The sequence below is a fragment of the Erpetoichthys calabaricus genome, chromosome 6 (assembly GCF_900747795.2).
Source record: "Erpetoichthys calabaricus chromosome 6, fErpCal1.3, whole genome shotgun sequence".
Classification (NCBI taxonomy): domain Eukaryota; kingdom Metazoa; phylum Chordata; class Cladistia; order Polypteriformes; family Polypteridae; genus Erpetoichthys; species Erpetoichthys calabaricus.
The window spans coordinates 186793802-186807799 of NC_041399.2; the positions used below are offsets into that span (position 1 = coordinate 186793802).

Here is a 13998-nt window from a genome sequence, read left to right on the forward strand (position 1 = left end):
ATTAGACGGTTTCAGAACACCAGATTTGAACTAGCTCATGCAATCCAGGAAATTCTGGAAAAAGACGAGGCAAATCTTAACCTGTGCCAGAGTGATACTAAGAGCAAAGTGTGAATGAAAAGGAACTGCCAAATATCCAAAGCATATCACCTCACCTGTTAAACATGGTGGTGTGGGTATTTTGGCTAGGGCATGTATGACTGCCACAGCTCCTGGCATACTTCTCTTTATTGATTGAACTGCAGGTGGCAGTGACTCAATGGATTCTGAGGTGTAAAGAAACATTTTTATCTGCTCAGGTTCCAGTAAATGCCTCAAAACTCATGGCACGGATGGCACTTTAACCTACAACAAGTTAATAATCCCAAACTTACTGCTAAGGCAACACAGGAGTTTTTCAAAGCTAAAAAACTGAAAATTCTTCAATTGCCAAGCCAGTTACCTGACTTAAATCCATTTAAGCATGCCTTCCATATGCTGACAAGAAAACTTTAGGGGACAAGCAGGAGCGGATGCACCTAGTGATGTCTATTAATCACAGACTTCAAGCAGTCATTGCGTGCAAGAGATATGCAACAAAGTACTAAATATGACAGATTTAATATACCTGCCATTGCTGTGTTCCAAACATGATGGTGCCCTGAAATGAGGGGGCCAGGTAGAAAAAATGTAATTTATACACGGGGTGTCCGACATGTATATAAATACCCTTAAATGAAACTCTGCAATACACACTTTAATCACATCTGAATTGTTTGACTTGTAATTTAAAACTGTAGAGCAGAGGGGTAAATCAAACATTATGTAAGGCACTGTAGATTAAAAAAACTTCAGCAGCAAGAAACATGCATATCATTAGTTAGGTCAATTAACCTCATTCTTTTATATTCTCTGCGGCCCAGTTTAATTTTGCTTTCAAGTTCCACAAACTATTTCTCCTTCTCTGTACTTTCACCTCCTTTAGCTCTTCTACAAAATGCAGCAGATAAACATCGGACACTGATGCTTACATTACCATCATTCCTATTGAAAATGATTTAATACCTGCATCAAACACCTTGTCTGCCATCTGCTATTCCTATTTGATTAGTGGGAGTAGTTATAGCTGGCCCATGGTACTTTACTGTTATAATTGTCAAACAGTTGTACTGTCTCTACAGGGTTAACAGACTAATAAATATAACAAACAACCTGAGCTTATACAGAAACATCAGTGTTAGAGTTTCTCAATGCCTTGGTTTGATGAGCTAGCCAATTATTTGCTTAAGATCAGAGTCGTCTGGTCAGGTTGTGGAGCATGCACTGGTACAGCATGTTTCTGTACCCACCAGACAATGAAACAGCTCGGGATTGTGGTTGGCAACTCCCCAGGCAGACATGTTGTCCAGTTTCACCCTCCAGAAATAATCATCTATCTACCGCAGTCAGGTGTTATGTGGGTGTCCCTTTGGCCTGGTCCAGCTACTCAGCTCCTCAACAGTGAGGATCCTGCAAGCCGGATCACCCTCTGGAAATCGCGTCATATGGCTGTAGTGCCGTAACTGACACTCCCTCACAATTCAGGTAATGTGCCTCATTTGGGACTTCTATGAGCTACTGCTCATTCAACACAAAGTCAAACCAGCAGTACCCAAGGATTCTCCGAAGAGACACAATGCCAAAGGAGTCCAGTCTTCATCTCAGGTCACTGGATAGCATCCATGTCTCGCAACCATATAGCAAGAAAGAAAGCACCAGGACTCTAAAGACTTGGACCTTTGTCCTTCTGCAGAGATATCGGAAGCGCCACACAACCCTTTACAGCGACCTCATGACCTCCCATGCTTTCCCAATCCATTTACTGACTTCATAGGATGAGTCACCAGAGACATGAATGTCACTGCCAAGGTAAGTAAACCTCTCAACAAGATCGACACTCTCTCTGCAGACAGACACACTGATGACGGCTGTGCCTAAGAGGTCATTAAAGGCCTGGATCTTGGTTTTTATCCAGGACACTCGCAGGCCCAGACATTCAGCCTCCTCACTCAGTCTCTCGAAGGCCCTGAGCAGAGCCTCCATTGACTCCTCGATCAGAGTTGGAGGTGACTATTTTTACATTAATCATCAGTGACATAAAGATGAATGGATAATATTTAAATATTCCTCTGCAGAATGACGCGTTTACCATTAAGTGCATACACTTCTCCTTATAAAGTTAATTTACCTTGATTGTCTTTATGACTGTTTAACATTCCACTGCTGTTTATATCTTAGTTTATGTGACCCATGAATCAAATTTTGCTGTTATTTTGTTTTTCTTGATATTAATAATTTTGTATGTATTTTTTTTTCACCATCACATCCTCATTTTGTGTTCATGTTATTCTTGTGGGATTTTGCAGTTGAGAACAAGACGTGGTGTTGCTGCGTGTGTCATCATTATTACTATGACTATCTAAGAGGGAAGCGAAAATTTGCCTGTATCCACTATATTGATAAAATACTAAAAAGTAAATTAGTAGATGGAGGTAGTTAATTAAGGGAAGGTTTCTCCAAGCTTGATTAATGTATTGGGCTACGAAGATTGTGCTTTTTGACTTCCTATTTGACCTCTGACTGCTTTTTTTTTGCCCCTTCAGCTTATCCATTTTCTGGTCCACAGCACATTAGGTTTCTACACAAGTGTAACTTGTTCACAACAACCGTCAGCAAATGCAGCCTCCGCTATATAACTAACAACAAAATTGAATATTCATTCCCATCTTAAATTCACAAAGGTTTTACTATGATATCAGCAACAGACAGAAGTCATGGCATGACTGCTGTAAAGTATATCAGGTGCACCTCCATCCACTTCTTGAATAGTCAGAATATAATTTGATATTAGTAGTTTACAAATAAAGGGAATTGTCTAAATGGGTGCATAGAAGTTACAAAAACTTGGAGTGGACAATTGACCTAAAGAAAACATGGGATCATCTTGACACCACAGATTCACAAATCAGTCTGAGTGTGTGACAAGAGGTAGAGGGTTTATCACGGAAATGACAAAAACATGACTTTTGAAATATTCTGCAAATATGAAATTTAACTTCTAATATATAGTGCTAAATACATAAATAAATACATTAAGTCTCAATGACAACTGACGTTTCTGGAAGGATCTTCAGTTAACTGTGCCCTACAAGACTGTAATGGTTCCACTGTATTCAGGTGGCCCTAATAGTAATCAGGAAAAACATGAGGTCTTTTTTATTATCGAGGACCACCACTGCCAACCGCAGCAAGAGACCAGGCTCCTCTAATAATATGGACTTACCAGACAGAGTCTTGCATCTTAAAATGTATTATTCTGACCTATTTTCAAAAACAAATTATGCTATAATTCGGTATATAGGTTGGTGGCATTAGAATAGCATCACTGCTTTCTGAAGATGATGTGGTCCCGTCGGCCTTATCATGCTGTGAACTCTGGCATGCATAGTTTTGCAACCAAGTGTGAAGCGGCAGGGATGAGGATCAGCACCTCCAAATCTGAGGCCATCTCTGAGTGGAAGGTGAGTTACTGCCTCAAGTGGAGGAGCTTAAATATCTTGGGGTCTTGTTCATGAGTGAAGGGAGAACAGATGGTGAGATCGACAGACAGACTGGGGAGGCGAGTGTAGTTATGCAGTCACTTCCAAGAAGGAGTGGAGTCAGAAGGCGAAGCTCTCGATTTACCAGTCAATTTACATCCTTACCCTCACCTTTGGTCATGAGCTTTGAGTCATGACTGAAAGAATCAGATTGTGGGTGCAAGCAGTCGAAATGCGCTTTCTCCTCAGGGTGGGTGGGTTTTCCCTTAGAGATAGAGTGAGGAGCGTCAACATCTAGGAGAGTCTCTAAGTACAGCTTCTGACCCTCCACATCAAGAGGAGCCAATTAAGGGGTCTAAGGCACCTGATACGGATACCTCCTGAATGCCTTCCTGTGGAGGTTTTTCAGGCATTACTTACTGCAAGGAGACAACAGGGAAGACCCAGGGCTCATTGGGAGGACTGTATCTCCCAATGCTTTGGGATCCCACAGTGTGAGTTTGCAAGTGTGGCTGGGGAAAAGGATGAATGGGCCTCAGTACTAAGACTGCTGCCCCATCAACCTAGCTTTAGATAAGCGGTGGAATATGAATTAAAGAATAAATGAATGAATGAATTATGTGATAAAGAACAGTTAATTCATAATATTAATAACACAAACATCAATACATACTGTAAATACATTTTTGATAACCCATGCTGCTATCCTTGGTCAAACGTTCCTGACTATTTTTAGCTCATTCCCATGAACAAGAGTTTGTTTTGTATTTTTTAATTTTGAAACTTGCACATCAAAATTAGTGTGCCACTGTCTGACATATCCTCTGTATGATGATACCATAAGCAATGACACCATCTAAACACCTGTCCAGCAATGAATGCCATTGTTATGAACAATAGTCTAGTGATGAGTCCATTCCTTGTCATAAGTACTCCTTATGAGAAGGAGCAGACTCATCACTTTATACATGCAGACGGTGAAGTCATAAAAAAGGCCAATAGAGTCTTAGGTTATATAGCACAATGTGTTGAGTATAAGTCAAAGATAAAGGTGATGCTATATAAAACACTAGTGAGGTCTGTATGGGGAATGCATCAATGTTTTCAAAAGATGGATTTCAAGATAAACACCGTGGCCTGAAAGACTTACCAAGCTGGACAGGAGTGAAGTGAATTCTGGGAAAGCTGAAAGGCAATGCAGAACCTCGGCATTATTTGTATAGCTAATCTGTTTGCAGCTTAGTGCAGATTTGATTCCCATGGGAATTGTCCTTGAGCTTGTATGATAACATTCATTAGTTTTGAGAATCTGTGAGAAGAGGGGAGAAGGTGGCTATATTTTCTCAGAACTTTTTTCAGTTCAATTTTTAGCTTAGTTTTACTTCAGTTGATGCTTTCTTGCAAAATAGTGTTTGGTTGCTGCCTTTCTGACTCTTTGTGGGGAGCCATGGACATTCAAATGGAGCTTGTGATCTGCTTAGTAGGTGAACACTTTTTAAGGAGCTCTGTGTCCAGTATGATACCTCTTTTTTAACTTTTCAATTAAGGTAGTACAATCAATAGCTAAGGACTTGGGATATTTGAAAACTATCATCTGGGACTGAATAAGGACTGCATAAACCTACTCAGGTTGCATAATTCTTTGTATTGCTTAAATTTGATAGTACTGGTTATTAGGCAAATAAATATCATTTTTAAGTAAAAATTTAACTCAATTTTTCTCTCTGATTTTTGATTACTACCATTGCAGAGAGGCTATGATTGTTCATTCCTTGTCTAGCTACAGTCCCTTAAGGGCATTAAGGAGGTCCTCTATTGGTGTTAAACTGGGTTGAAGTGAAGGAGTGAAATGTACATGGGGTACAATAAGAACTGTGACACAAATAACAGGTCATAGATAATGGTTATATAGCTGGTTTTGACATTTATTTCTACCCCTAGAAAAACCTAAGAGGTTATATTGTTTATTTCCGTGTGAGGTACTCATAGGTGTATGTGTGCTGTTGGGGTCTCCATGTTAAAAAAAGGAATAGCAACACCACACAAAGTCCAGAGAAAAAAGCCTGAAGAAGCTGAACCTTTTCAGTTTAGGCAAACAGAGATTAAGAGGTGACATGACTTAAGTTTTTAAAACTATGAATCAGAAGATTTATTGGACCGAATGGCCTGTTTACATCAAAATTGTCCCAGTCTTCTAATGTTCTAATAAGTCCATATGTTTTGTTAAACTGGGTTGTTGTGGAATGATCATTACTGTTGTTGTTATTCAGCTGCTGTTCTTATGGCAAAAAAAGCAATAACTAATAACCAACTAAATAATGAAAAAAAAAGCTTTGAAGGCTGATTTATCTTTTCTTATGTACAACTTCACCTCATCATGTCCTTATTTATTAATAGTAACATGCTTATTGTCAATACAAGTCTTCTCCCTGGCCTAGTTAATGACATTTCTTGAACATGGCCATAATGTTTCTTCATTTGTGTGCTTTAAATGATACTTTGAGTACTTTACGATCAATGATAACACTTCAAAAACTCGGTAGGGGAAATTAAATGACATTAGCTACAAATCGAAGAAGAAACTACAGCTATATATTGTAATGCAGATGAAAAGAAGTGGTGTTCAATGCATTATAAAAAAACAAATAAGCTTTCTTGTTGTGGATAAAGTTGAAAAAAAAGTTCTCCACTAGTGCACTTTTTCTTTCTATTATTCATTGTGTCCAAATGGTTATTTGTGAAATCAACACTGCTATAAAATGCACTGTTGCATGTTAGAGGTATATCACATCTTCAGTGCAGACCCATTCCCACATCAAATTTACGGCTATAACCTGGGGCTGCTGTGTAGCACCTATGACGCCAATTGTGCTATTTTAAACTGTGCTTTCATTTTATTATAATTTTTTTTAGTTCTGCATGATTATTTCACAGGAGTTTGGCACTTGGCTGTTGGCCAGCACTTTAACACAATCCCCCCCCCACCCCCCCCCCCCCCAACTCTAATCTGTACTCTAAGCTCAAAGTTAGAATGCAAAAAAAAAAAAATCAACACAGTGCTGGAGTTTGGAAGAAGTGTCCCTAACCTTTGAAAGACACAGGAGGGTTAGGGATATGTTGCTTTTTCCTGATGAGCACCAAAGACTGCAGGCAGTTTTTCACTGACAACATCGTGTACCGGAGTACCTTAGTATGCATATCTACCCTGAGCAGGAACACATAAATTCAGAATGGAAATTTATGTTCTGTTCTCTTTAAGGGACTAGGGCTATTTATATTCACTAAACGTCTAATCATCCAAAAAGTTCTGTTTGGCGGTTACTGTGCTGGAGAAGACTATGAACTTTGTAGAGAAAATTAATTTTGCAGCGCACATTTTTATTCATTAGTTTGAGTAAATTAAAAACTGAGAACATCCACATGCTGTATACTTGTGTAAAGAGGATTCATAAAAAATCCAGACAGCATATAAAATATTAAATAAGCTGAATTAAATCCTAATTTTAGAATGATCTGTAATATAAGAAGGCATCTGACAAACATCCAGATATTTTGATCACTTGACAGAAGATAACACAAAATTCCTTTGCCTTCTGACTTATTATCATTAATATTTTACTTCTTTTAAAATCTGTAAGTTGATGAAGAAAAGCAATATCTTATCCATGCTGAAAATAAATTTCAGTGATATCTCAGTTGGACTGATCATTAGTTTTACTGAATCAACCTTCAATGTAAGCACTACGTTTGACATCAGCCTATCTTTTAAGATACACATTATAAAAGCTGTTTATATCATCTATAAAATCATTGAAAAATGAAGATAGTTTCTAAATATGGAGAACAGACCATGAAGGCTTGAAGCTATTTGTAATGGCATCAATGAAGAATGGAGGTTTGTATGCACTTTTCTGTTTCCCACTATATACTGATCATCCTTCACATCTTCTGTAACTCTGTTATTGCCAGTGCTGGGCTGGTACAGAGAGGTCCACCAAATCAACAAGCTAATTAAAAGGGCAGGCTCAGTTACGAGATGCACTCTGGACCCCCCGTGGTAATAGCAAAAGACAGAATTAAATCAAAACTGAGTGCCATTATGAACAATTCTGCACATCCCCTCTCTGACACACTAACACTGAGTACTTCCAGCCAAGGAATCATTCAGCATAAGTGTGTCAAGAAACACTATGGGGGTTCCTTTATGCCAACAGCAATACGCCTTCATCATGTCTCACTACGACTGTGACTGCCAAGTCAGAAGCTTTGTTTTCTTTCTTTTTAAAACTTTCTTCCTTTTTAGTCATTCTAGTGTGTGTTCAGTCCATAGTGTCTGTGTGTGTAAATATTTTATTTATCTATCTGTTTATGTATTTATTTATTTAAAGAGCTTCTGTAAAAAAACTAATTTCCCTCCAGGAACAAATAAAGTTCTATCTGTCTAATAAAGTTCTCTCTATACTGTATAATACAGTGTTGAGATATCAAAATATTTTCAGTGTCAAAGACACCACCACTGCCACCAAAAACATTTATTTTGTAAGTGTCACATCCCGACCAGGACAGGGGAAGGTTTCTTACCTGGACGGTAGGCCCCAAGAGAACAGGCATCCCAGAGAGAAACACTCCCCAGATGGATAGACAGACATGCTAGACAAAGGAGAGGAAGATTCCTTACCTAGGTGGGAAGCCCCATGCAGATAGACTGGTGTCCCGGCCAGATATACTTGGAGTACCTTTTCTTACCAGAATAAAAGGGAAGAGCAAGGAAGGACTCTCACTGAGGACCGTTTATTCCCTCAGGATGCTAGATGGCAACAGCCCTGGATATCTGTGCCTGGTTGGAAACCAGTAGGGCATGCCAGGAAATGTAGTCTGGTAATGCAGCCCTGCTGGGGTTCATAAGGTGACACAAGAGGGCGTTGTTATTGAGAACTTGCGTATGACCCAGAAATACTTCAAATGAGAAAAAGCCCTGGCACTAGAAGTACACCTAGATCCTCAATTAAAGGGACCACGCTGCCTTGTCCATATGAGTTGGAGCTGGGAGGATGGAAGGCAACACTCGACTGGAAGGGAGTATTGCGGTAGAGAGAAGAGAAGAGAGGAGGAGAAAGAGAAGAAGAAACAACTAGTTTTGTGCTTGTGTTCACAAGGTCTATAATTAAAGACCCTTTATTTGAATCTGGGATTGGCTTGTGTGTTCATGTTTGGGTTTGGAGCTCATTGGTGCCCCTAGACTTCACAGTTTATACAGTGCCTTTAAGGTGTCAATTAGTCAAATTAACTTCCTCCAAAGAGGTAAAGAGTGAGATAGAATGAAGTTCTACACCAATTTAACTGATAATCTGGATGACAGAGGGCAGACAACTCTCTAATACCAGGGGTCCTGTCAAAAAATCAGACCACTCTGGCCTACTGCCAAAAGCTCAGCTTAAAAACCAGAAATAGTTCAGAGACGGTCAGATAATAAAAAAACCAAAATTAGTTTGTAAAAATACAGTCGACTGTTTAAGAAAGATTGAGTAATAAACTGGCCATGAGAATGACAATACCACAAGTTTGGCCAAATTCTGCCTGATAATCTCAGCTTTTACATTGTGAGGGTTTTTGAACTTACCCTATTAAGACCTGAACTGAGCAATTTTTTAATTTCTTGTTGTAAATACCTTAAAAAACTTGAACTAACCTGGTTTTCAGTTTCCTGTGTGGGATCGGAGAAAAATAAAATTGCTTTTATATTCAGATATTATGCTATGAAATATTATTAGATTTTAAATCCTAGTAGTACTGTTTAAATGAAAGTAAGTGTAAAGCTTGTGATACATGTAATTAGAAATACGGAAATATTAACATTGCAAAGACATGTATATTTTAATTATAATTTTTAGGGGTTGTTACATATAAAAAAAATTGTTCATTTCAGATATTACACCATCCTGGAAGGTAAAGTCCAGGGTTAAACAAAACGTTAAGTAAGATGGAGGAGGACCAGAACAATTTTATGCATTTTTTATGAACTGAATGAAATTTGTAAAGCGTCAGATCATCTTGAAAACGGAGAGAAAGGCCTGAATCTGTGTCATCATTGCTGGATCATTGTAAGAGTATACATTGTATTATTTCTTGTGTACTGCATTTGATTTTATCTTTGTATTAACATATTTATGCCTTAATAAATACGCTAAAGATCTTTTAATATTAATTTGGTCTAGCCTCTTATATTTTCTGGTGTCAAAGGTTCATGTGGGTGGTGTCACCTTAGCAGGGTTAGGGATGGGAAATGCAGGTCTGTGAGCAATGGCCTGCAACAGGTAACCAAACCTGTTAAAGTCTCAACACCAGGTGCTAGGACCAGAGATCTGGAACTGCAGGATGAAGCTTAAGGGCCCTAAGGTCACCATTGCCTCCACAACTCCCAACACTTAGCTTGGGAGAAAGAGAGACGGATAATCAGGTATCCCTCCAGGCTTAGATCTAGGCAGACCTGTCTGATTCTCTATTTTGACAAAAAGGGAAATTCCACTATGATCACCTTATAACCCCCTGGATGACAGGTACCTGCCCGTTTAGGTTTGTGTGTCAGGGAGAACAGGAGGCTGACACAACACAGTTGCCTCGCTTAGATAAGTGACACCATGTTAACAGTCTTCAAGTAATAGACTAAAGTCTTGGGTGAAACTGCATTGCGACTGTGAACTGTAAAATCCCCTAAAGATTGGTGAGTGTATGAACAGAGAGAAGGTAAGTAGCATCAGAGGTGTAACATCTACCAGTATTCCACAGATTAGTAATCTGTGCAACTGATTATGGAGAGTTAACGTTTTAAGGAAAGGTGTTCCCAAAAGCTTTCCCACAATGGCTATCTGTATAGAAATTCTTAAAGGCAATGAGTGGTTTATTGTATTCTCTTTTTTCCTTTCTATTTTTGATATTTGTGGCTCCCTTGAAATCATTCCATGTTTTAATGGATGTCATGATTACACATATTTCTGTTAAAATATATAGATAATTTTTTATGTTTCCTTGCTCAAATAACAAACAAACAACAACAATAATAATAATAAAACAAGTTCTCAGTTTCATGTCATCTGCACGCACAGCATAGTTACCAGGAGGGAAAAGTAGACTGACAAACCTTTTGTTAAGCGTGAAGTTACAAATGATATACAGTGATCCCTCGCTATATCGCGCTTCGCCTTTCGCGGCTTCACTCTATCGCGGATTTTATATGTAAGCATATTTAAATATATATCGCGGATTTTTTGCTGGTTCGCGGATTTCTGCGGACAATGGGTCTTTTAATTTCTGGTACATGCTTCCTCAGTTGGTTTGCCCAGTTGATTTCATACAAGGGACGCTATTGGCAGATGGCTGAGAATTATCTTCACGTTGGCTACCTTCTATGCAGCTGCTTCGTGAAGTGACATGCTGCACGGTGCTTCGCATACTTAAAAGCACGAAGGGCACGTATTGATTTTTTTATCTGTCTCTCTCTCTCTCTGCTCCTGATGGAGGGGGTGTGAGCTGCCGCCTTCAACAGCTTTGTGCCGCGGTGCTTCACATACTTAAAAGCAAACAGCCCTATTGATTTGTTTGCTCCTTTGAAGAGGAAGATATGTTTGCATTCTTTTAATTGTGAGACTGAACTGTCATCTCTGCCTTGTCATGGAGCACAGTTTAAACTTTTGAAAAAGAGACAAATGTTTGTTTGCAGTGTTTGAATAACGTTCCTGTCTCTCTACAACCTCCTGTGTTTCTGCGCAAATCTGTGACCCAAGCATGACAATATAAAAATAACCATATAAACATATGGTTTCTACTTCGCAGATTTTCTTATTTCGCGGGTGGCTCTGGAACGCAACCCCCGCGATGGAGAAGGGATTACTGTACATATCTATAAATCTGCGCTGGAAATCATTATAAATTAGTGGACATTTTTTGTAGAATGTTGATGGAAGGGTCAACTCTCTGTCTCAACCATCTTACCTACTCAACTTCCCAAGAGTTGTAAAGATAAATTACTTTTGTGAAGTCTCTACTTTTCAATGACCCTGTGTATCGTCTTTCAAAGAGCCATCATTTATTGAATACCGTAAATACTCGTGGATAAGTTCTTCCACGGATAACTCGGGACTTGATTTTACAGCATTATTTCTGGTATTTTATAATGTCGGGTCGTATAAGTCGAATGCAGAAAACTCACAATATTGGTCCAAGATATTATGATATGTCAAGCCACCAGAGAGAGTAACCACAGAGCACACTGCCTTTTTTTTTCTAAGTGTGTGCGGCAATGCGCTGTATCAGCGTGTGATCCTAACCTCTCTCTCTCTCTTGTGCCTATGTGACTACACGGTAATACCCGAACTATTCTGAAGCAACATTTGCACTGATATGTGTTTTTTCTGTCTCACACCCTCATATACCTTTATTGTAAGTTATCAATCAGAAGAAAATACGAAACTGGTTTTAAATTAAACATTGTTGTAGTAGCGAAAGAAACTGGTAATTGCGCTGCTACAACAAAATTCGATGCATCTGAGAAACTGATGCGAGATTGGAGGAGGCAAGAAGATGTAAAAAACTATGTGTTGCATTTTTGAACGGGCGTATAAGTCAGGGTCTGATTTTATGATCAATTTTTTGGGTTTCAAGAACCGACTTATACGTGAGTATATATGGTAAGTGTCACTGTGCAATAAATAACACCATATAATAAAAAGAAACAAGAAAATGAAAAGCAATAAAGCAAAAATAATTTTGGTTCACATGTAAAATTAACAAACATTAACAAAGCAGCACCTTATAGACATTGTTTTTCAAATGTGTGTTTTTACAATAAATATATTTCCAGATATATAGTCTTACCATGCTTTGCCCTATAAGCACATCCTAGACATGAAGAATTCGTGGTGTCAATAGTGAATACTGGAGCATTGAACACATCAGCTAAGACCTACAACATAATCAGAGCAGGAGTCAGGGAGGCATTCAAAAGTATCTTCCATTAATTATATATATTTACTTCATTAAAAAGTACAATTCATTAAAAAGTACACATTTGTTAATATCTATCTTCTAAGGTAAGAATTAAACAGAACTCACTATTGAAATTTTACATAGTTAGGAAAAAGAATTGGATCTGCAACAATATTTATCATCAAACATCATTTACAAATATTTTACATTTGTGTCCAGCTCTGATCCTTGAGGGTTACAGTGGCTGCTGGCTTTCATTTTAAGTATTTTCTTAATTAGTGAATAGTTTGCTGCTAATTAACTTCTTTTGCCTTAATTTTAATTGACTTGCTATTTAAGACCTGCAGCACTTAATTGTTCCTTTTTTCCTTAATTACCAGTCAAACAACAATGAGACACAAAATTAGTCAAAAGATGATCAGCTAACCTGTGTCCATCAATAAGTAAAAAGGTCTCAGTAGTGTTGATATGCTCACATCAACAAAACATTTTGATGGTGATCTTAGAAAACAACAAAATGAACAGTTTTGGAAATGTCTGTTGTGGCAGAATGAGATCAACAACCAATGGAGTTAGATAACAGGTTTAAGTAACAAATATAATCGATTTTTAATTAAAAACTGGTTGGAGTGAAACTGGTTGGAGTTTGAGGCCCCAACTTAGTTGGTCATCTGTTGGCTCACTTCACATCTCATTCTTGTTTGGATGCCATTTAAGGAAAAAAAAAGCAATTCAGATGACTGAGTCTTAAAAAAACAAGGTCATTAAAATAAAAGGGAAAGTTAGTCAAATAACACCACAAATCTTAATGAATGTTAAGAAAGTGTAAGGAAGCAAAACCTGCACCCCTCCAGGATCGGAGTTGCACACCCCTGATCTAAGATATTTACTGGTGCACTGACAAATATCCTTCCACGAATTGTGACAATGTTATGTTGAGGCAGTAGGGTGACTACATCTGTCTTTGCATCTGTTGCATCAAGAGATTTGGGACTCCAGTAGGGATAGGCCTTGCAGACTGGTCCAGACAATGAGCAATTCAGAATTGAAACATGTCCACAATAAAGGTAGTGACCCCTATCCCCAAAGCCTCTTGAAAGGGGTGGTATTTACCAGCCTGCAAGTGGTGGTCAAGTAACCCAAGCAGTTTATTTAGGTTCAGTCCAAAGAGGCTGAATTATGCTGTTGTGTAGACTGTCCACAGTGAAAGTCAAAATTGTCATCAGAATCATTACTGGCATTATAAGGACATTTGAAGTTGAATCAAAAATAATTTTAGATAGAGCTTTAATGGGTGAGATACATCCCATTCTTACCTATGATGTAAACCGGTAAGTAGTTTCTGGGGGGATTATATTATATAAGTAAATGAGGTGAGGTTTAACTGCAGACTTGTGGGGGCTCACTCTCAATGACAGGGTGATAAGTATGACAATAGGAGAGGCACCTGATGAGAGCT

General features: G+C 38.4%; 1 protein-coding gene across 2 annotated transcripts in view; it reads right to left on the minus strand.

Annotated features, from left to right (window-relative positions):
* Window positions 1-13998, minus strand: part of xylb (xylulokinase homolog (H. influenzae)) — a 353065-nt gene that overhangs the window by 85789 nt on the left and 253278 nt on the right. Inside the window, exon 17 of one of the 2 annotated variants that reach the window (XM_028804172.2) lies at window positions 12429-12516. The exons of the other annotated variant lie outside the window; for it this stretch is intronic. Coding sequence (XP_028660005.1) covers window positions 12429-12516 — 88 coding nt within the window. The remainder of the gene's footprint in view (window positions 1-12428; window positions 12517-13998) is intronic. 2 annotated transcript variants of the gene reach the window in all.